Consider the following 24,661-nt stretch of genomic DNA (forward strand, 5'->3'; position numbering starts at 1 on the left):
GACTCCAGCAGGAATATGAGATGAGAGCTTGTTCATCAGATACAAATAATGCAAATTGATTATAAATAGGTTTTCTGAATTAATCTAATTGTAGGTAACTGCGGGGATAGAATTGTTTTTCTTATTTAATGTCTAATTAATACTGCCATGGAATGTAGGTATCCTTGGGAGCTCTGTGGCCATGGAGGTGAATGCCCTTCTTTCAGCAGGTACTCAAACAGGCTCTGGTCTGTGAATGTGCAAGGTTTACCCAAAGGCATGGATCCTCTTTATTGCAAATACATGTGCTTTATTTTCTAATCCTTTCCTTTACACTCACTAAAACACAGTGTTAGCAGGACAACAAAAGCTGTATCTTTTCAACATCAGACTGTCCTGGTTCTGGACAGGAACAGGATTTATGTTTTGCAATAGTTGGGGTAGGGTGTGGCCAGGCCCAAATGTTATTCAGCACCCTCTCTTGAGTCTGCCAGAGCAGACTCTCTTGCTCTTAAGGAGAGAAGGGGTTACTTTCTATCCAGAAAAAGTGCAGAGGTGTAAATTGTTTCTTTCTTTTATACCTTTTGTTATTAATTAATTGTTACTAATTATTACTCATAGTTGTAACTAATTGTAATTAATTGTTACTAATATTGTTGCTGTTGTTGTTGATTAATCTCATTGCTGTTTCCAGTTAATATTTTTTTATCTCCAACCGTGATCTATGCCTTTAGTTCTTCCAGCTGGAGGTGGGGGGAGTGAGAGGCAGCTTGGTTTTAGCTGGAGTACTAAATTGGAGAATACCATTTCTAAGGCATGATGCAGACATGCTTCATGATTCTGCCCGTGTTGCCTCTGTTAAGCAAATTTTAGAAAACAGTGTGCTTATAACTGCCTTTAACCTCTTCATGGAGTTGAGAGAAAATGCTTAATACAGGTCAGACCACTTTATATTTTGACTGCCATTTAGTTTTTAAATTCCATAGGGTACTATTCTGTTACATTTTTGTCTGAATGGTCTGACCTGCTCACAGTGATGTCAACAGCAACATGAATTAAAAATATGTGTTCTGATTGGTCATGAATTTGTGGTTTCTGCCTAAGTTTTGTGTGTTTTGGAATAATTTTGTAGGAATAATAGCAACATTTCACATACAGCCTATTGCTACTTTTGAAAGAACCTAAAAATAAAAAGTCATCACAGTAAGCAAAGTTAAAATCATAATTCAACTAAAGGAAAGAAAAAATGCAGCAATTAAATGAAATTTTATTTGCAGTAATTTGCGACTTATTTTTTCCCCAGCTGTGCACAGTAAGATACATCTAGTCAATGTATCTAATTTCCTACAAAATCCCTAAGTGCAATGAAGATTTTCATCTGCCTTTGTATTATATGGCAGAAGCACTTTTGTACCAAATTGTAATGCAGTAGTCAGGGAACGAAGAAATATTTCCTGTTGATGACTGAAAGTGCCTACCCAGATTCATGGTGCAGCTCCATGGCTTTGGCATTTCTAAAAACCTAATTTGCAAAACCTTACAATTTGAACCTGACACTTCAGAACTGACATATATTCTCCCTTCCTACAAAATACATCTTTATTTACCAGTTCTATGTGGAAAAAAAAGGAGAACAAACAAGTTCGGTAGAAGCACCTCATGTAACCTCATTTTCTGTGCATGTTTGCTATGGTTTTAGGAACAGGTGATGGCATACATACTGATAGTATAGAAGATCTTATCCCTCCTCATCTGAGATAAAAAAACCTTCTTTACGGTAACAGACCAGTTGCCATGAGTGAGAATTTGTTTCAGAAAGACAATTGAGTTTTAGACCTAATAAATATTAAACTTTACTTGTCTGAAGACCTAGATCTGTATTGCTCCTAACATGGACAATGTAATTTAAGCATTCATTTCAGTAGCTGATCAACCATATCACACTGAAATAGGGTGTGCCTTCCAGACAGATCTCCAGCTGTTGATTAGTGCTAATGCAAAGAATCAGTCTTTATATAAGTTTTTGTTACAGTAGTTTTTTACTATTGTTGAGATTTGAAATGAAGACCTTTTGGACACTTGCTAATAGAAACCCATTGGTTTTTATTCTGTTGGTGTTGTGAATAATATTTCCCATGAAGGGGTTGAAATATTATGGAAATGATGACTAAGAACATTTGTTTTAAAATATATTATGCTGCATTCTTAGCCGTGGATTTAAAAATAAATTGTCTACTGAGGAAAAAATGTTGGGCATGTTCCAATTTCACAACAAAAAGCGGGGGTGGGGTTAGATACTCTGTACTTATGCTGAAAAGGAAAAGAGCAGAGACACTGGGTACAGGCATTTCATGGAGACCAAAGAAGTCCAGCTGTATGTCTCACATAAGGGACAAGCTTAAAAGACTTTCTCAGTATTTATGAAAGTCTGTGCAACTCTCACTATCATAAGAAAAGGAGAGTCAACAGATGGAGTGGCAAGAGCTCCATCACCAGATCAATTTTCATTTTCATTTAACTTTCTTTTTTAATGTTGCTCATTTGAGTTTTATTTATTTTGTGTATTCAGGCTGTGATACAGAGAATTGAGTTTGTCTAAGGGTAAAAGGCCATAATTTGGTATGTTCCATGTCAAATGTAGCACGGGAAGAAACTCTTTCTAGTACTTAAAGCTTCAAGCCTTTGGACATCATCCTTCAGCTTCTGGTTTTAATCCCAGACTTTCATGGTTTGTGTGATTTAAGGATGAACACAACACCTCTCTGTTCTCTTCAGCATTCTCTTGAATATCAGCAATGAAAGGCTTCACTAACAAATGATGTGCATGTGGGTCAGTGTTGGATTGGTTAATGTCTCCAAAATGAAGATATTCTCAAATTCGTTCTATGTCATCATGCATCTGAATCCCATTTTCAGAAGCCTTGTGGTTTTCAAGAAAAGCCAATGGTACTTAAATAAAGAAGTTCCTTAATAACTTTTGGAAAATGTGTTTGGGTTTCTAAGCATTTCAGTGGCACAGCTGAAACAATATTCAAATAAATACATGTAGGTAAGATATGAAATGTTTTCTGAAACAGTAATAGCAGGGAATTTAACAATCATGGAAGAATGACTGAAAGAAAAATGTATGTACTCCATGAAGAGCACATGGCATAGCTGGTTTTGACACCATTCTTTCCAGGTGTTTCCAGTTTCTTTGACACTGCTTCTTTCCAGGCTGCAATTTCTGTCTGTCTGCAATACATTTTTTTTCTCAATAAAAATCTAGTGGCAGTAGTTAGAGTGAAACAAAGATATGTCTAAAGGTCCTTCTGAAATGAAAAGATCTTCAAGCAGAGTTGTGGATTTTCTGAATACCCAATCAAAACAGCACAAAACAATGCAAGAAAACACGGGGTGCCTTTGGGAAGTGAGTTAGGCTCGGCTGATTTGCAGGTGCTGGTGGCTGCATCCTGAAACATGGATGCCTGCTTCACATCCATGATCTCTGCCTTGCCTGGCACTGGTCAGTTGAATTGGCCAGAGCAGTGCCTTGCAGGGGAAGAAGCTTTGATCCAAGGCTGATCTGCAGTGATCTGAGCTAAAAAAAAGGTAGATTGAATGTATCTGGTCATGAAATAGGGTGCAGTCTCTAGTCTGTCTTAGCCCAGGCTAATGCTCTACCAGGGGCTCTGAGGGGTCCTCCTCATGCCTCCTGGTTTGCAAGCCTGTGTGGGCTTCCTTGACAAAGTGTTGCTGAAGTTCATGCACTTTCCTGAAATATGTTGATGCAGTTGAAAATGCTGCCAGCAGAAAAATCCCTCCTTGCTCTTCTAGGGAGACAATAAATAGGAGGCTACTGAGAGGTATTTATTAGAATTAGTCTTATAAACCTGTCATAGTGTAATTTATGCTTTCCTCTCTGTACAGGCTACAGCTTTCCTGCTGTAAAGATTGTGAGAAGACAGAGAGTGGTCCCAGGCTGAAAAAAACCAAGAGTGTCTGTGAAATCTTGTACTCATATGAATGCTGAGAAAGATGACTTTAAAAATATGTAGAAAATAAAATAACAGTGACTATCACGTATAAGAAGAATTGTCTAGTTCTTAAGAGGATGTAAGTTTTGCCACGTGTTAGGGAAACTTCGGGGAAAAAAAAAGTAGCAACCCTGAAAAAATATTTGAAAATGTTTATTTTTTTTAAAGCAGTGACATTTGCAGTATTGTCTGCATGGCCATCACCATATTCCCTTCCCCAGACAGATCTGTGAGATTGTAGAAGTAAAGAAAGCACTTCAAATTCTTATTCAGTGTTTCTTTTTTCTTCTTTTTCTTCTTTATTTATTTTTTCTTTTTAAAATTTTGTTTTGGTCATATACATCCATAACATTCAGACACTTGTTTTTATCTGATGCTTGGGAGTTTCTGTCCTTTCTTCAGGTTTGTTAAGATTTAGTCTCCATTCTTCATTTGAGTTCATGCCACTGTGCTGGCCATGTGGTTAACACGTATAAAATCTGCCATGCCATAGTGCAGCCAAAGGAGCACTGATCCTCACCATTTTTGCTGCTTCTCAGAGTTTGTTCGTGGTTGAGGTCGAATGTGTTCTTCCATCTGCTGGAATCCCAGGGATGTTACAATGCAATATTGTTCCTGACACAGAGTGATGAATGTGATCTTTACTGTGGGAAAATTCCTCCGACAGCCGTGCTGGTTCAGAGGAGGTTTGTTGTAGATGCTCTCCTCTGTCACAGGACGTGGCTCAGGCAGCTGGCTGAGCACAGAGGGGTGGCTGATGCTCCCTGCCATATTACTCTGTTAACCTTCTGCCATCTCTTGACATTCTTTTCTGCTCACACCTCAGTCTGCCCTGACTTTGTCTGTCCCTTCCCTGCAGTGCACTTTGATTGCCAGGTCTCTGGCTTTTCAGCACAGCCTGTTCCCTGAAGCTCTCCACTGCAGTCTCATGAAGATTTGAGATAAAATGGTGTTGCAAATTCAAGTACATGCCCGTAGCAGGGAAAACCTTTGCTGACCTGGGAAATGAACCCAGTCTGCTGTGTGGATTGCTGCCACACAGCAATACAGCGGTGTTTAATTTGGATTCTTCAGTATTTGCTGGAAAGGGCTCTGTATTGCACTGTTGTAATGGCACCAGACAGTCTCTTCCATAGTACTTTCCTTAGCCTGTTATTTCTCACGCAAGACCTTTGCTGTCCATTGGTCTGTGAAGACTCCATGGTTTTTAATAAGAACAATGTATAGATATGTGGTTTAGCTCCCTGTGAAAGCAAAATCAGGGATTTGAGAAAACTGGGATAGCCAAGTCCATCCTGGGATGGTGAAGGTGGGCTCCAGAGCATGCAGGGAGGCTCATGATGTGACCATTTTTTGGGGGCAGAGTGAGTGATGGTGACTGATGAGGAGCTCTGGACCCCATCTGGGTCACTTGTCCCCCCATTCCTCAAGTGGTCACTATTCCTTGTCTTAGAAGGAGACTGTGTCTGGACTAGAAGTGGGGAATAGGAGCAGAGAGGAGGAGACTTGTGTAAGGCTTTGGTCATGGCTGTGTAAAAGGTAAGTGCATTCCACAAGGGAGAGCTAACATTTACTGCTGCAGAAACACATCTGAGTACTGTGTATAGAGCGCAGATTTGAAATTTGACAAGCCAGCTTCTTCTGGCAGGGTCTGAAGCTTTTAAATAGGAACTGCTCTGGACCTCTTGGGAAGCTGTTCCCTAGGGGAAGGGTCTGGAGGTGAGGGATGTGCTGGGAAGCTCACTGCACTCTGCTGTCAGCACTTCCTAATCAGTTATGCAAGTTATAGAAGGGTGGCTTGAGAATTGTGGGATGGAAGTAGAAAGAGAAATGGTTTCTCTTTGAGTGTGGGAAGAAGTAGTGAGACTTCAGAAAGACAGAAGCCTTCTTAAGGTCCTGCTGGCATCTTGAAGACAGTAAAGTCTATGCAACAAATAAACAAACAAACAAATAAAAGAACAAAATAAAATGTGTGGAAGATGCCTGTTGAGCTCTCCGTCAGCAGTGGGAATCCAGAGGCTGCACCAGATCCACCTTTGTGGGACTGTGCTTCATTTCCCTGAACTACCTTTGTGCCTTGAGACTAGCAGCTGTCATTTAAGATCCAGCATTCAGGTTTATATTTAAGCAGCATCTTTAAATCAAGGAAATTTTTTTAAAGGTTTCATTCAGAAATTACTTCAACCATCATTGAAACAAAAAAGAATTGTTTATATTTCCCATAAGAACTATACTCTCTTTGAAAAAGTAGCTTATAAATACACTCTGTTGGTGTCTAAAGACTATTTTATCCAAAGGCTGGATTCTGCCTGTTTGGAGAACAGCATGTTAGTTCTGTTAGTTCCAGAATAGTGGTCTGGTATGTAGGAGTACAAGGTGACCAGGGCTGTATTTACTCGTTGCCACGTTTTTTGCTGCAGTAAGAACATCTCAGGTAGTGGGACGGGTAAAGGTGACAGAGATGGCTGAGGGTCAGTAGTGAGTTGAGCAGTTTGTTGTGTGGGGGCAGCCTGTCTTGCTGTGTACTCTTCCCCAAATTGTGCTCTACCAAGTCTGTCCCAAGAGCTGATTGCCCGCAGGCTGCTCAGGAGAGGGAGTGCCAAAAGGTGGGTGTGTGGGGCATGGGTTCACATGGCTGCGTTCAGGGAGCACCTGGCAGCTGAAAGCTAGGTAGCAGTGCATGCAGGGGATCATAAAACTGCTCCGTAGAGCTTCTAAAAGCATGGTTTAGTGGAATTTTGATGGTGAGATATACAAAAATACATTTTGTTGCTGCAGAAGCAACAAAATGATGCCACAGTGTTTTCAGAAGTCTGGATCTGTCTGATTATGGAAAAAAATAAAACAGGTGAGGTTTTAATATTTACCCTGAGCTAAAATATGCTGCATCTTAAGAGGATTAAAAGTTTTGTTCATTACCAACAGCATATTAATTCATCTGTCAATTGGAAGAAAAGAACAAGAGTGTGATTAAGATCATATTTTCTCTGAGGTCAGTGGTGCCTTAAACTAAGGAAATTCAGAAACTCTCAGTTGTTTCACAACAAAGGTAAATAACCAATTTAAACAGTTGTCTGATGAAGAAATTGAAGAAATTTTACGATTGAAGAAACAATAAAAATACTGTAATTTAAAAAAGATGTATAAACCATTATTTGGTTCTGAACAATTATCTGTCCCATTTACTGTGCAATTCCTCAGAGTACATTATGGAAAAGTCATTGGTTTGGAAAATCAAAGGTTCTTATCATCTTTGTTTATCTTCAGAAACTTCAGAAGTCCCTGACACAATCTGTTTCATTGGCTTGATGACATGGAAATATTTAATCATGTTTTTTTTTTCCTTAGACTGCAGTTGAAAGGGTTACTTCTATACTCTTAGGTCTGCAAAAGTGTCCTGTTACTATTGCAATTTTTATATATTTATATATATTTTATATATTTATATATAATATAAATATTTATACATAATATAAATATTTGTATTTTATATATTTATATATATATTTTTAAAGATGCTAAAAGGGGGAAAGCAGACACTTCCTCTGGCTTACAGCTAGTATTAATATATTAAAATCTCTTTATTATGCACTCTCAAAACTAGTTCAATCTAAGTATTATTTTGGTCTTAATTTGGCAAAAGTCAGGAATTGTTAGTTAAAATTTTCACTGTAGAATGTTCCTCACAGAGATGTATATTTTTGCTTCTGCATTAGGGAAAGGCACAATGTTGTGCTTTTAGATCAAGGCTTCCTGCTCCTTTATCATACATAAAATATTATTATATATTATAATATATACAATACGTAGAGTACATTTCTTCTTCTTCTTCTTGCTGTCATTTTTATTATTATTTTTTATATATGTTTTTTATATTTTTTATATCTGTATATAAAAACTTGCTGACTTTGTCCTTTTGCCTCAAATGCAAATTACCTTGCCTCAAATGCAGAGATGGACAGAATACTTTTCTGACATTAATAGTCTTGGACAAATTAGAATTTTCACAAATTTTCAGAAGCCTGAAAAATACTTAGCCCTTAAGGCTGAGTTTCAGTTTGAGGTTAATTCCAAAGACATGCAGAAAACTTGATATTCAGATTTTAGGAAAAAGGAAGACAGAACCCAGTTGTATATCTATCTGCTTTAAGTACCATTATTGAAATAAATATGCACATTGTTGTAGCCTTCTTTTCATCCAATAGCATAGTAGTCCTTGTCTGTTATGAACTAGTGAAGCACTGGTTTAAATTTTAATAGCAATAAAAACCAAGAAAAATGTAAAAGATTTAGAGAAAAAAAGTGCTTTTCCTGCAGCTTTCTAGCCAGAAATTACCCCTTTAGAAAGCTCCTGCCCTGGAGACATCTGGCTCTGTAACAGTACACGTAATTCTAGTGCACTTTGCAGCAGAGCTGAGCTGTGACTGGCTATTGCAGCAAGACATTCCAGTTCCTTTCTGGCTTCCACAGTGAACATGCAGCGTTGTGTCTGCCTACTGCCTGAGCCAGGGTGGGCCCTTGCCAAAAGACACGTAAGGGACATTTCAGCAAGGAGGATTTTAAGCTATTTAATGTTATGTCACAGGAAAATAAAAGTTTTTGGCATTTCTTTGAGTAATGGTTATCTACCTAACCACATTTAAATTAATGTTAATTCAAGATAGTAAATGACACTGAAAAGTCTGCAAAGGATTAGTTTCCTGGTGAAATACAAATTCACATATGTGTTGCTTTCAGTTCCATCTGTAGTGCAGGGATAGAGTAGAACCGAGCGAGCTATTTTTTTTCATAGACTATATTGTATAAGAATAATTGCTCTGATAAGAAGCAATTATTTAATACAAAAAACGCCAGTGTTCTAGAAGAGTCTTAATTCTCTCTGCACAGACATGAGGAAGATAGTTGGAATAAGGGACATGTTAAACACATGATTAAAACACAGTGGTACTGCTCACTGAGGTCTTTTCCACGGGACCTGACTTCATGCCAGGGGAGTCTGTATGTGTCTGGCTGGTCACTTGATAATACATAGCCTTTTCTTATTCACATAACCAACCCTTTGCTTTTCCCTGTCTGTAGTGTGTTGTATCAATTTCAGTCAAATGCATTGTTAGCAACAAAAGTAACAAAGCCTGTAAGTCTTGTTTGTACCAGTTTATAAGGAGATGTGAAGGTTGAGGTCTGAAAAGGTGCTGTACTGGACTGCATTCATCCAGTGTACAGTTTCCAGTGATGTTTGGTGTGAGGTAAATACACAGTAATCTGTGTTTTATTTTGCAGTATATTTTCTTGAGAATTTTTGTGTAAAAAGGTTTTCACAAGATGTGATTCTCATGCTGTTTGACTGAAGTGTAAGGGACCCACAAGCCTCTGCCCTTGGGGTGCCCATAGGGGCAGCCTTAGCCCACTGAATACAGGAGGCAAGTCAATCCTTGTGCTTGAGTTTGTGCTTTGGCCAGTCACCAAACCATCTTCTGGGAAGGATAAGTGGTATCAAACAGTACTTGCTGTAGTGTAAACAGAGCCAGAGGCTCAGGTGGGTAAATAACACTGACAACAAACAGCAGTAACCAGAGTTGGTGGCCATCTAAAGGCTGATGGGTTTCAGGAAGCATCAAGGAGGGATGTTTGGAGGGAGTCTCCCCGCCCTGCAGACTGAGCAGAACCATATGCTCCTGCTTTGCTGCAAGGTGAAGCTCCTCAATGGCTCTGTCTGGTTTGATAACTGATTAGGTGGTGTTAAGTAAACAAATCAGGTATGTAGGAAGGGCCACAAACACTTCTACTTGAAGAAAAAAATGCGTGTCCATGCTTGAATTTGTTAGGAGGTAGCATGTTTCCGATAACAAGGAAGACTTACTCTGGTGAAGTGATGCCTGCTGATTCTAACAACATCTTGTATCTGCAAATTGTGCTCAGCATGACCTTCCTGCCTGGGATGATGAAGTTGATAAACTCAGTGTGCCACCTGGTTCTGGACAGAAGCCCTTGAATCTTTCATGGCACTGAGGGAAGAGAAGTGTCACAGTGCTTTGAAGTATCAGGAGATCACTGGTGTAATGGAGATCTCTGCAGCTGCAGGGGGCAAAAAGGTGTCTCTCTCAGCTGAAAAGCTGCTCTTTAGATGACCTCATCATTCTGGGATCTGTTCAAGGGGAGCACCCATAGAAGAGGCCACAGTTTAAAGCAGGTTTGGAGTGCAGGGATCTACATTTTCTTCCTTGAATTATGGGGCCCCTGACATTGGCATAACTATCTCTTTTTCCAGTGGTTCCCCTAAACTCCCAGGTGCACAGGAGGCACTTCTGTGATACCTGAGCTGCTCAAACCTTACTCTGAGTGTGCTCTCTCTGTAGTCAGTGGAGAGAAATGGGCACTGCTGAAGTTGACAGCTGCTGAACTGAGAACAAAACTAATTTAGAAAATCAGTGCTCTCTAATGGTGATGGCCAGGAGTGTCTTGGGGATGAATGTTGTGAAGATTGGGAGCTGTAGCCTCCGTGTCTCCTCCCTCTGTTATGCTGTGAAATACAGCAGCTCTGAGGGTTCCACCACTCCAGGGCAGAGGCCAGAAAGGGTGATACCAGCACCCTGGCAGTGTGATCTGCTCAGAGATAGACCCACTATTAGTGCCAAAGTTCTGAGAAACTTGAATATTGAAATGTCAGATCATGTAGTTGTCATTAAATTGCGTGTCACTTCCCGTCTTGCCTGTCTTGCGGTGTTCATTCACTGATCATCTCCAGGCAGGGGGAATAAGCTGTGGTTACTGGTGCTTCATTATGCTTTGGCAGCACCGTGGTGTGATGTGAGAGGAATCCTGTGAGCCAGTTAGTGCTGTGAGCTCCTAGTAAAGGTCTGCTTTTTGTGTGCTAAGATGAGTTTCCACATGGAGTTAGACTCGGCAGTCTGTGCATTTTTCCTTTGTGCCAGGTGAGGTGGCTGCTGGTACAATTCACCACCCTTTCCATCTAATTTTCCTCTAATTGTCTTCATAAGGTTTCTAATACCATGACTAAAAGCCTAACATTTTGTCTAGTGCTTTGTTCAGGAGAGCTTTTCCGGGATGTCTGTTCAGTTCAAGAGCCTTCTTCTCCTAACAGCCAGAGATACAACACTTAAGTGCATTGCTGGGGCTTCCTCTTCACCATACATTTGTTCCTCAGGCTAGCACCTACCTACATAAGTCTTCTTATAACTTGTAGAATGTTGCTTTTCCAGGAGGGGTTTATTCTGTTGTTGGGTGTTCAGCAGAGGAGGGTGCTGTGCTGCTTGGTGAGCCTGCAGTCGGAGCCTGATGGATGGACCTCAGTGCTGCTGCAACCTCACACCGATCACAGTGCAGGATCAGGAGGGCCTCTTGCTTTGGTTGCTTTGCTGACTCAAGGAACCAAGTCTTTGTCAAGAAAAGCTATGATAATCAAGTTATCCAAGCATTTATTAGTTTTGTCGTTAATCTTTTTTTATTCTGAGAAAAGTATTTTAGATCTCCAGTCTGGGGTTGGCACTGAATGGAAGTAGAGTGGAACCTCTGGAGTGAGGGGGTGAGACACCACCAAAATGCTGCATCGTGGGAAAACTGAAATCCTTAAATGTGCAGTGCAGCTAGTCAAACAGCTTCCAGTGGACTTGGTTTCCCTACTGACTCTGCAATTGTGTTATATTTATGGCTGCAGTATCAGCTCGTTCGCTGTTATGCACAGGAGTATCCATATAGGAAAATAGAAATAAAACTCACAACTGAATTTTTTCCCATGGCTCTATTATGGATTCCTTTATATCTGCTAGGAAGTATGCTTAACACAGCACTCACCCATCCAGCAGGGACGTGATTACCTTGTTTCGTGGGTATTCCCTTGTAGGCTTAGAAGTCCATCATTTTTTCTGCATTTATGGTGAAATCATGGCTATTTATAATGTCGGATTAAATGTTCACACTGTGCTTACTCAGGCTGAGAAGTAATCTAAATTTGATCTTCCTCTCTCAATCAAACATTCTGCATGACATGAAGATTTTACATTAGATCAGACATTATTAATGCAGATTTTAATGCAATGTTGACAATACTTGTTACTTTTCTAAGTCTCTCTGACTCATTTTTATACCTATAAATTAGATATTTGTGTTTATGTGGGGCACACATGTTCCCTCTGATGCCAGTTTGCAAGTGATTTATTATAAGTTGGCCTTAATCCTAATTTTTGATCCCTCAGAGTCACATAAAAATCATGACAGTTTGTTTATAATCCTTTTTTAAAATTTGTTATCCACCTCTGTTTGCTCTGACATTAGAAACTTTCATGTCTACCTCATGAGCAGACCTGTGGCATAGATCCTTGGAAATGACCTGAAATCAGGATCAAAAACAAAACAAAACAAACAAAACCAAAAACCCACCAAAATATTTCAAGTATTCCCCTCAGTGCAGAAAATAAACACCTTGTTTTTCTTCTAATATTATATTCTTATAGAAAGCTATCTAAATAACTGGTGATTTAAATTAATTTAACAAATAATACTGAAGATTTATTTGCTTCCTTTGTTTCTAAGTTCTCTTTGGATCATACTGGAAGGTAGTGTGTTCTGCTGGAACATTTGTCAGATGCAGTAGCAGCCCCATTTCATCACACAGTTGCATGCATTTGGGACAATAAACTACTCTCAGAATTTAACAAGACATTAACATGCTCTGAAGAGCCATGAGGTTTGATGTTACTGAAAAAATAGCATATTTCATTTGGGTTTGATATGTCATTTGCACACTGGGAGTAGATTGTCACACTGTGTTGGTAACTGTCTTAGATATTTATGGGTTAACAGTTCTGTGTTTAAAAGGAAACTAACCAAACTGAAAATCAAACCAACCAAACAAACAAAAAAAAAAGATGAGAATCACCATCCTAATCTCTTGACAATATTATACAAAAGGTGAACTGTACTCTGCCATTTACAAAATGATTTTAGCCTTTTTTGCCAGTCTCACACTGAATGATGTAAGGGAACTTGTTGAAATGTGGCAATTCATTCTGTATCCTCTGCTGCAGGGAATGGGAATACCATTCTGTTCAGTTACTCCCTGATGCTAGGTGCCAGATATGCAAAGAAATCCAGGTAGACACCTGCCCATGACCCACAATCTCAGTTGTACTCTAGATTTAGGTGCTTAAGCTCGGCTCATAGATTTTGTTTTTTCTTTCTTATATGCATAAATGTATATATATGAATATTCTTATATTCTTTCCATACAGTTTTCTGTGTGTAATACTCTACCATTTCATAAATACTGGAACTTTCTGTCCATTAGATGTGCCTCGATGGCTGGGTGGCCTGGGAGAGATTACTCTTTTAATGGCTGAGCATCTACTGGGTGCTGCCTCTGGCTGCCCCTGGTGAATGGCTTGCAGTAATCATGTACAGAGCTGTGGTGAGGTGAAGATCTTCACTAAAAGAGATGTTGAAAGGCATGACAGTAATGTAATAATTGATTATTATGGTTCATTGTATCTCTTTTTTGAAAAGCATTCTCTCTTTTGAACTTCATCTCTCAGGTAAGGACCAATGCAGACATAAAAATATTTTTGGTGACAAAAAGTACTTGTTCTTCAGTCTGTCTTGTTATTTGTGTGTGTATGCATGCATATGTTCACTCAGAAAGCCAAATTTTTCTAGGCATTAATTGCTTAAAAATTGTGAAGAAAAAGAATTTTTACGTGAAAAGGGGTTCAGTAATGCAATATGGACTGCACAGAATTATTTTAAAAATCAGCACAAGAACAACTAAGAGAAAAACATCCCTGCAGTCTGTGAATCAGTCTGGTATAAAATCCTTTGTCTATGTTGAACAGGACAAACATCTTAACTTCTTTCCTGCCAGCAGTCTCCTTCCTTTCTGTGCCAACATAACAAGGGAATGGTATGTTGCAAAGAGAGAATGCGGGTGGAAAACCTCAAACAAAATGTGATAAGACCAGGCTATGAGGAGAACACCAAGGACTTCAGACAGTTCAGATGTTCAAAGATATTTTCCACTGTCTGGCTAGCCAATCCCTTTGTCTCTCCCTGTCTCAGCTGCCTGGTGTGGTCCTGTGTCAGCCTTCCTTACTCCCTGAGCTGCTCCTGGTTGTCCAGCACAGCTCCCTGTGGAAACTTGCTGGCATTTGCACAGATGTAGCACTTGAGAGATTTCATTCCAGTGGAACATACCTTTCTTGGCTCCATTTGGCTCTGAATGCTCTGTAGTCCAAGCTGGCAGACCCCACTGGACCTGTGCCCTGCTGCCAGCTTTGCTGCTGGGAAGGGCTTGTCAGGGCTGTCCTCCATCCCAGCTGGCCATGGTCCCTCTCCCTGTTGCCACAGCTCCAAAATTACCATTTCTGAGACACTGGCTTCATTTAGTGATGGAGGTACTGGAAAACACCTTTGCACTGGGGTACTGATGGTACAGCATCAGTGCAGGGTATTTGTTTTGGTTGCTTGGGGGGTTGTTTGTACCTTAAATACATGCCCCTGTGAGATGAGAAGCTGAAGTTGTTGCACCACACTGGATTACATTGGTGTAATCATGATGTCAACTTTTTCACCAAAGATGTTTGTTAAAGATTATTAGGGTCAGCAAAGTTGAGCAAAGCATAAAGCCAAGGAGCTGCAGTTCTGTAATACATGCTGCTGTTGGATTTAATTTTTTTCTGGAGCATAAGAAACCACCTTGCAGTATTTTGTGGGTACCGTGTTAATCAGTGATCAGTGTGGCAGCTGTTGCCAGAACTGACAATACCTACAGAAGCTGGAGACTGTCACAATGTGGGTTGCTGGGGGTCTCACTGCATTTTTTAGGAGGGAGCTAACTAACATTACTACTGGCAAAAACAATTCCTTTTGGAGGTTACAGAATGGTCTCAACTCATTGTAGTCACTCAGAGGTTTCCCACAGCACATTAAATGGATTAAGTTTTTCAATGTCTTAAAAAAAAAATCAGTTTTCAGGCATGAAAAAGCTTACAGAACAGGGGACCTTGGTAAGGAAAGGCAAATTTAACTAATAAAAATTCTTACCTACCTTTGAGGCTTATTGAGATTATCCTGTACTTCCTGTCTAGAGACTTGAAGGTGTGGGACCTGTTCCCTTGCCCTGGGGAGGACACAGATGAGAATTCCCTTGCTGCTCAGGGCAGTAGGACAGGAGAACATCACAGGTGGACTGATATCCTGCTTCCAGAGGAACTTCCTGTGGAAAAGGAGGTTAAATGCAAAATGAAATGTTTTTTCTAGTGACAAGAGAGAATAAAGATTTATGCTTTAATGGATCAGCATAAGGCACGTGTACAAAGCTGCCTCTGTTGGTAGCTCAGATTTCCTGCTTGCACTGTTTTTATAGAGAGAAATTACTCTAAAGCAGAAATTTACATCAGTATAAAAATTTCAACATTTCATTATCCAGCTTCATTATTAAAACTGAAACTATGCTTTAGGGCTTAGACACATGTGTCCTTACAAAACAAAGTAAAATAGGAGTATTATTTTTCTACACTGATAAAGTAAGGAATAAAGAATATCTGCTCCAAGAGCAGCAGTGATTGAGAAGCATATCCCTTTCTCTGGAAAATGCAAATGTACAGGAGACAACTTGCTGCTGATTTAAATATTTCATGCTGATTTATAGCAGAATGTATGGAAGTACATTGTAAATTAATCTAATACTTGAGTAATGTCTTGTGCACATTGTAAGCAAATCACAGCAATGCTGGCTGAAGATTTCCTTTGACCTTTTCTGTACACATTATCTTCACTGCTGCATAAGAAAGAAAATCCTTTTGTTGACCCTTCTTTGTAGAATAGACCAATAGCAACATTCAGCATTGGAAACAGAAATCCATAATTCTGCTAGTAAACTGAAAGGTTATGGTCTTAAAAGAGCAGTAGGTCAGAAACACATTTTAACACTTTCTCAAGGTCATTTGACAAAATGTATTAGGTAAATTTGAAATAATTTCAGAGAAAGTCCTTCAGTGGCTTTTAGTGGGTCACCTTTCCCACAAGGCAACGTACTGACCTGCCAAGCCTAAAACTAACAAAATAAATTATTATGAAATCCTTCCAGAGATACTGCATGGTTTGTTTGGACTTTTCAACTACCTATATGCGTCAGTGTAATGAGAACTTGGCAGAGGGCCTGGGCTCTGTGACACCTTCAAGGATGTTGTTGGAAATGCCCTGAGGTTTTGTCTCTTCCTTGGAAACAATGCTGTGGGAAGGTCAGATCTGCTCATCAGAGCAGAACTTATTCTTCAGCCATTGCATGAGTGCACTTGGGATTTTGTTCCAGAGACCTGTTTTTAAAGATGCTTGGAGGCTTACAGATACATAATAGACACATTTCTTCTGTGAACTTGCCTCAGTTGCTAGAAAGTCCAGCCAGAGTTTAGTTTGTTTGATGCACTGAAGCTTCTTATCAACCTGTTTTGACTGAAGGAGGTGTTCACTGCTCTAAATAGTCAAAATAACTAATTCAGTTCTGGGAACAGCAAAACCTTGTCAGAGAATTTGTGCCACTGTCACGGTCAAAACCAGTTCGGACATGGCTTCATGCTGTTGTGCATCCGTGCATGTGATTGCAAATAATCATGACAATTGAACAAGCCAGGCTAATAATTCAGGTGCTTAAGTACAGATTTGAGAACATCTGGTTAATTTAAGATGTCTGTGGGTTGATTTGAGTCACTATGGTTATGAGCACTGATGTCCTGTCTGCTGACAGAGACTAAAATCTGCTTAGAAAGTGTGTTGTGAGACATCTCACCACAAGATATGGCCTCACTCGTGACTTTCTTCCAGCAATGAAATACAGGTAAATGTGGCCATGAGCTTGGTGGCCCTAACTATTCTTATGGTGTGTGCAGAACACAAAGTCACTGTTCAATGTGTGGAATGGAAAGCAGGGAAATGGCTGAAAAGCATTTTGTGCCAGCACGTTACCAGGAGAGTAGCTTGGTGTGCCTTGTAGGTGCCCCCCCTGCTGTGGGAAGCACAAGATCAAGCTCTGTACAGCCTCTTGCACTCTTTCCTGTCTCGCAGCACAGGGCTGTGCAGGGTGCATAAGGACGTTTGTGGGCATACACACTCTGTGAGCTTGGGACCATATTCCCCATCCCCAGGACCAGAGGGACTGGCCTGGCAGTGACCTGCTGTGGCTCTGAGCCCTATATGTTGCTTTCCAGTCTGTCCTTCAGGGTGCAGTGGTCCCAGCCAGCACCTCCCCGGTTCCCTATGGTTTCAGCATGCTGAGCTCCTCAGGTGGCTGCCAGCCTTCAGTAGTACTTGTTTTACAGGCCTGCTGCTCATGGTGGCTTTGGCTATTCTGCAAACAGCACAAACCCCCCTGCAGAGCAGCAGGAGTGTTTGGGAATGGTTAACCCACAAAAACTGAGAAAAGGAGGAGGAATGGTTGCTTGCCTCTGAGTGCTTCCCTTAATGGACCTGCACCTATCTCCTTTCTCCTCATCCACTAGCAGTACTTTTCAGTGTCTGACATCTTGGGAACTGCATGTACATGTTCAGTGAGACTTCCCAGAAACTTTTCTTGGTTTTGTCCCCTCTGGACAGCCATTCTATGGATGGCCTTAATGTCTGGTAGCCTCCAGCCATCGGCTTGCTGCTTGGCTGCTCTCACCAGCATGAGACAGGCGATTTCTTTTGTCTATGAGAGGACTGAAGGAGCAAGATTAGGGCTTTGTTTCTATGTTTGAACATTTTTCAATTACTAAATGTCAGGAAAAAAAATAGTCTCAGTGCACTGAAAATCGCACTTGCAGATGCACATTAGATCTAGTTGGTTTTGAAGAATAAAGAAAAATTAGGGACAATATTTCTTTGGTTGCTAGGATGCTTTTTTATCATTGAATTCAGTGTGCTTTGGGGTTTTTATTTTTATTTAGATGTGTGACTCATTTATTGTGGTTAGAGCATTGTTACGGTGTGTTCTGACAATGGAATTAAGTAAATGAGATAGCTGGCTAACACTTTGATGTGAAGATTAGGTGTGGAGTGTAGACTGGCCCAGGAGTTTAGTATTTCTTTGAAAGAAAAATAATAGAGTTAGCGATGGAAATTTGGGGTTATTCTTTACTGAGAACGCTATAAGTGGTATATACTGGGATATTTGTCCCTGAAATTTATTTTGTTTGCACAGAGACACTTTGCTTTTTGTGCAGCTGAGAAAAGGAGCATGAATTCAAGACAGATATTTTCCTGCTAGCTTTACAGTCTCGGACGGGAGCTTTAGCATCACAGAGGGACATAGATGTCTGGCTCTTTGTCCTGTGCTTTTTGTGACAAAGGAATTCCCATCTGAATGGCTGTGCCGTGTCCAAGCCCCCTCCGAGGCTCTGTGTTAGCAGCAGTCAGTCTTTGCAGTGTCCTGACGTCATCCCGTGTGTGCCTGAGCTCCGCTATTGTCTTAGGGCGGGCAGGGGCTGCCGATTGCAGTATCTGCTGCCTGCTACCTCTCCTGCCTGCCGGCAGCGCTGAAAGGACGCCGGCCTGCCCTTAGCATTCGGATTTAAAACAGGAGCTCCTGCTTTTTGCTTCCTGAAGAAGGACCTTCACTGCGGTTGCAAGGAAAAGCTGTCTGCGGTGTTGAGGAGAGGAGGAAAATCTGGCAGCTTGGATAGCCTGGACTGCATTGTCTGGCTTCATGACCCCTGCTGTGTAGCAGTCTCATCCCTTCTCTCATACGCTCCTTCTGTCTTCCACTCTTTTTTTCTTCTCTCCTTTTTGAAACAGCAGCATCTGGGGCGAGCCATGTTTGGCACTGAATCGTCATGTAAGTAAATGCATCCCATTTACATCCTTTTTCTGTTGAGAGCAGGGCTTGTTATATCCTTGCTGTACCCGCCGCACTTGCATTGTCTCTGCCGTAGGTCGTTGGCTAAAAGCTGTGGTCCTTGCATGTTTATGAAGGGATTAAAGATGCTGGAGGGGAAGCATCTACCTCCAAGTGCGGGTGCATCCTCGATGCAAGCAGCAAGGCAGCGTAGGGCTGTCAGCGCTGCTGAATTCAGGCCACTGGAAGACTGGGGGGAAAAGGCAGTTTTGCTTGAATGTGTCACTTGATAAGATCGCATCTGTCAGTGATCAGGAGTTGCAAAGACTCTAATGAATGCACTACTCAGATGGTACATTTGGGGACTGAGAATGCTGCAGTATTAGATGGGCAAGAGCTGGGGGAAAGTGATTTAACCAGCAGGAAAGGACTGCTGTCTCATGTCTATCTCATTTACTTCATTTTTGTTTCTGGGAAAAAGGAGGCTTCTCTGCAATCCCCTCCCCCCCCCGCCCCATGACTGCAGAATCCGCAATTAAATTAGGTGGAATTCTAAATATGAGGTGAAAAATGCAAAATAAAAGGATAATTTTTTTTCGTTCCTCATCTTTGTGCTGGAAAATCTTAACTGAGGCAGTCTGCTGTACAATAGCAGTGCAGATGCATGTCATTGAAAGCAAGCCAGTTTTGCTTCAATGGGAACAACAATTACCTGCCTGGCAAATCTGGCTGCGGAGGAAGGCTGGGGGTTTATGTATAAATAATGTTGCTGGTGACAGTGTGGCTGTGTGGAGACCAGTCTGATCCAGTGATTATCAGGTGACCGAAAAATAGAAAACAGTTGGTTCATGCTGTATTTTGTGCACAAAACAATACTGTGTGTTGAAAACCTTTCTCATTTGGATATGAAGCAATGGCTTTTGGAGAGCATTGTCACCTCCAGCATGGTGTAATGTCTCCACACTTGTGGGCTGGGACCTGTTCTGCATCTCATCTCTTCCTAGGAAGTGATAAGAGTATTGGGATACATCACAGTTATGCCTTCCTGGCCATAGAACCCCTCGCTCCCAAAGGGTTAATTAGTCCTGTGGCCAGGCTCTGGCAGCTCCCGCCTCCTCTGCCACAATACCCAGTCAAGGTCAAGCAGCATAAAAACAAAATTTGCTTTTAGATTTCTTTTGTTTAGGGACGCATTTTTCATGCACAGTTGTAAACATGTCTGCAGCTCTGGGTCATCAGAGCATGAACAGAGATGCCAAATGTTGTAGCTGCATCTATTTCACCCTGACAGATCTGTGAGCCCCAGCGTCTGTGTCCATGAGCTCTGCTTCTGCAAAATGCACGAGAACAGGCTTTGAGATAAAATCTGTTCCCTACCTGCCCTCTTGCAGAAATGTGCTCAGATTGTTCAGTCTTGTTCATTTTTGTGGTCCTTTCTTGGTTTACAAGGTGCTTTGGCTAAAGTCACAGGGGTTATGCACCAGCAGCTGTGGCTGCTTTTGTTTCCATGGTTCCCACAATTTAGAAAAGGGCAATGGGAGCTTCCATAACAGCCACTACCAGTTTCCCAGAAGGGTCTAGAAACATTTATTGCATTTAAAAATGGGATTAAGCAGAACATGTCTCATTGCCATCAATTCAAGCAGAGGCTTTGGTCAGTCTGCCTGAACTCTCTGGCCAGATGACAAGCAATACAGTGTGGTGGCCATCTCCCCTGTGCCTCTGCTCAGGCCTGAACCTCCAACCCAAGAGTTCCTGTTCAGGCTGGACAGGCTGTCCCATTGCCTGCTGCTGCCAGGTGCTGGCAGGCGGGGGGAGAGTGGGGTCACTGGTGCTGCCCCGCTCACCTGCCTGTGCAGGGCAGTGCTCCTGTAACCAGCCCTGCCCACAGCACTGCCGGAGGAACAGCGGCTTTGCTTTCAGAGAAAGAATCAAAATTACTTCAGTCAAAATGCTAAGAGGTTCCTCCCCTCCTGTCTTCTTCGTATTTCCAGGCTGTCAAATGATAATAGTGCTACTAATTGTTAATGTTTCTGTCTGGCTAGAACATCAAACAGGACAAAATAAAAAAGAGTCAACATTATTTGGACGTTGGAAATATAACAAAAGCCATTGCTGCTGTTGCTGTCCAAAAAGCATGAAATGAGCAGATTACAGTTTTTTTAATCCTGCTGTTTACACTTAGCATTTAGGATTTTTTTTCTCTCTGCTCTGATCAGAAAGCCAAGAAAAATGGTTAGAAGCAAATACTGGTTCAGAACCTTTAGTCTCTCTCAGTATCAAAATATTTCAAATGTCAAAACAACTCTTCTTTGGCAACCCTGTTTTATTCTTTTTGCTTTTAGCAGCAGTTAGAAGGGCAGTAAAAGATAGTCTGAGAGTCTTTGTAGGAGCAGGCTTATCACCTCCTGAATGCAGGGAAAGAAAAGCAGCTGGTGACAATAGCTCATAAAGGGGGATAAGGCAGCAGGCAATGCACAAACAGCTGCTGACACTCCCAGTGCATGATGAGCAAGGTGTGTGCAAATACGTGTAAAGCAAAAATCCCCTAGAAGTGTCCGTGCAAGGGCACTGTGGGAGGGTGGGGTAATTGCCATTGGGTTGTGGTCAGTATTTCCCATTGGTCCTTTCTGTGATCATCACAGGAAACATATGTGCCAGAGACACTTCATCTTCAGTGCTTTTGTGCTGATCCACTGTTAGACACACTGTCAGGGGGGTGTGGGGGGCTGTGTGCATGGGGAGCAGCTTTCCATCCCATGCCACCGTTCCTGCTGACCTGAAAGACTTGTCTGCTCACCATAATAGTTTCACATTCTGTAAGAGGTACTCTGGTTTGATAAAAATTGAGAATTAAGTCTTTTTTAAGGTGAAATGGTGTAGGGCTGCACCAAAGCAGAGAAGTGGTGGACCTCTGAACAAATGGTGAAGTGGTCCCCACAAATAGAGCACCTTCGTCTCAGGCAGAAGAGCCTAGCAGAAATAACCAGCAAGCATCCCTTGTCTAATTAAGAATACTGGCAGTTGCAGGCCTCTAGGAAAGACAACAGAGGCACAAATTAAACTGAACTGTGAGAGCCACAGCCAGTGGGGCTGGGAGAGGTCAGGGAAATGCAGCCCCACCACATCTGACTGCATTGGTAAGGAACGGGACAGGATGCAGTTTAGAGCCTGTAAAGCAACTAAAGAGGCTCAGATAGCCATTTCATGCATGTCTGAGAATATGCACCATGTGTGCTTCAGTTACCCAGAGAAACTCAGTAGGAAGCTGTGAGGAAGGGAATCGCACATGTATGTCCATGGTGCTTCCCCAGTGCTGTTACAAAGCTCCAGATGTGTGCTGTCAAAGTCCCAGGTGATGTTCTCAGCACTGCTGCATTTCTTCATGCTGGGGCTTTTTAACCTAGCAGCAGTACTAAACTGTTGTAGGGTGGTAGTCTGGGAAATGCTCTTCCAGCATGGGCTGTTTGGGAGATGCTCATGGTGGTCCCTGTCTGGTAGATCAGCAGCTGCACTCTGGAAAGCAGAAGGATTCTGAAACAGAGGAGACCTGACCAAAGGGCCAGAGAAATACAAACCCAAAGGGCAAGTGGAGCGTTCCTCTGCTGCAAGGTTAATGCCAGAAGGCTGCTCTCTGTGGGAAGGCTGAGGACTGTTGTGGGGATTGGGAAACCTTGCTCGCTTAAATGTGCCAGGAAAAGCTTCTGTGCTTGTACCAGGCTCACTATACTGTCTTCTGCTCTGTCTGTTCAGGAAGTGCTTTTGTTCCTAGACACTTTTGTCCCCAAACTATCTTCCAGCCAAAATGCAACAAATGGGAAAGGTTACATGATCTTATGGCATCAGAGAAGTAGTCTTGTAAACTCTTGTGAAAGCAGTAGAGAAATGGGAGATCTTGGCATCAAACATGGAGATGAAGGACAATCTGATCACACTGTCCTGGGTGATGTGCCTGCCTCCTCTGTTCCCAGCACCGTTAACTCATCCCAGCTGTGGGAGAACCAACCAAGACCTGACCACTCCTGCAGGGAGTTGGTTTTGAACGTTGGCTCTCCCGGCTTCTTCATGGGGTGGTTAGATGAGCAGTGGCACAAAGAAGGGTGAGGCATGACTGTTGAAATTCTGGTGGGATAACAGCCTTGGTGAGACTGAGCTCCACTGAGCCAGCAGATGACCAAAATGCTCCTTTTTTTGGACATAACTAGCCCACTCCCATCCTAAAAGGCTGAGAGCAGTTAACTACAGTGGCAGTTCCTCAATGATGTTGGTTTCTCAGGCAACAGTATGCCAAAGAGAGGTTACAGAAAATACCAGAAATTGCAACTTTAAACCAATATATGTAGCTGCTGAAGTTCCTATTGCACCCCATTGAGTCAGGGCTGTTGAAAATATTGCAGAACCAGGTCAAAGGCTTAGCTATACCACTGTCAAATGCCAGAATAAACCTGGATTATGAAAGGGGTTGAGGTTACAGGAGCTCTAATAACTTCACAAATTCATCAGTGAAACTTTAAGATACTTGGAGAGAAAATGTAGCCTTACATCACTCTTACATCTTGAGGTCGATCTTGAGGATTGATTGCAAGCTAGTAGTGTTACTTTCTAAATGAATGCATTTTTTAAAAATAGAAACCTGAGATAAGAAACCTTTGTTTTAAACACTTTTGTTAGGTGCCTGAGATATGGTTGCCAAAGGCTTGACTGCATGCTCAGGAGGACAGGGGCTTGAAGCCCACGCCTGCTACTCAGGCAGCACCAATGGCAATTTGAACTTGTGAATTGTTGAACCTGTGTTGAGCTGTTCACAAGCAGGCAGCTGTCCTGAGAGTTTAAGTGCACCTTGGCCTTTTTTTCTCCAAAAACAAAAAGTGAGCTGAGACATCTCACAGGCTGGATATGACTCGTGAATTTGACGGTCTTTGGTGGTTTGTCTCTTGCAGCCCTGGATCACCTTTCCTATCTCATCAGCTTAGAAGTTGCAAGGATCTGATGTAAAGTTACTGAATACAGTGATAATTTCTCGGGTAGCTGTGTCCACACAGTTTCTGGAATGAGGAAGAAATCTGAAGATACATGAAGGGAATTTGACCAGCTTTTCTTCAGCTTGTGATATTTTTGGTCCTTGCCATTAGCTAAAAGCATGAGCTATAATTAGTGGAGAAGTCTGCGATTGATCAAAGATGACAAAAGGTCTTTCAGATTTCAAACAAAAATCATAGAATAGTTGAGATATGAAGGGACCAACACCTCCCTCAAAGCAGGACCAATCTCCAAGCTAGAGCCAGTGATAGAGATGAGCTCAATCAATCTGCATGCTTGCAAAATGGTGTGAGATCAAACCAAGCTTCAGCTTTGACCAGGGTAATTTACAGAACCAGAAATAGGGAAAGATCTTTATGACCAAGGACGCCTGAAAGATTATTAGAGTCCCTTTGGGCTGTGTGACCCAGATAGGAAGAGCAGTACATGCAGTGAAGACTCTGTCATATTATTTGGGCTGGGGTAAGAAGCAGTAGTGTTCCATGTAATTTGGGGATAATTAATGGGTATGCCTAACAAAAAATTTTATTCACAGAAGAATCTAAGCCATCTCTTTTCATCTGAGCTAAAATGCCCTGCTTGATCACTGAAGCACCAGGAAAAGGGCTGTGAAGTGCTATGAGAAGAGCATGTGCAATACAGAGACAGAGTATTCCAAATTTTCTTGATAATGGATTTCTTTCCCTTGTGGAGAAAATCACTTTGATATGACATCATTGTTTAGACCCTTGTATATGAAGATGACTGTGTATAATATGAAATTAAAGGATCTTAAAAATGACAATATGTTCCCTATTGAAAAGGATAA

The 24,661-nt window shown here is 41.6% G+C and overlaps 1 protein-coding gene across 2 annotated transcripts in view; it reads left to right on the forward strand.

The window, feature by feature from the left end:
- LOC131573411 (suppressor of tumorigenicity 7 protein homolog) overlaps window positions 1-24,661 on the forward strand; it is a 135,611-nt gene that overhangs the window by 17,396 nt on the left and 93,554 nt on the right. The window contains exon 1 of one of the 2 annotated variants that reach the window (XM_058827354.1): window positions 18,461-18,813. The exons of the other annotated variant lie outside the window; for it this stretch is intronic. Coding sequence (XP_058683337.1) covers window positions 18,792-18,813 — 22 coding nt within the window. The 5' untranslated portion in view covers window positions 18,461-18,791. Of the gene's footprint in view, window positions 1-18,460; window positions 18,814-24,661 lie in introns of those variants that run through there. 2 annotated transcript variants of the gene reach the window in all.

Source organism: Poecile atricapillus, chromosome Z (assembly GCF_030490865.1).
Source record: "Poecile atricapillus isolate bPoeAtr1 chromosome Z, bPoeAtr1.hap1, whole genome shotgun sequence".
Classification (NCBI taxonomy): domain Eukaryota; kingdom Metazoa; phylum Chordata; class Aves; order Passeriformes; family Paridae; genus Poecile; species Poecile atricapillus.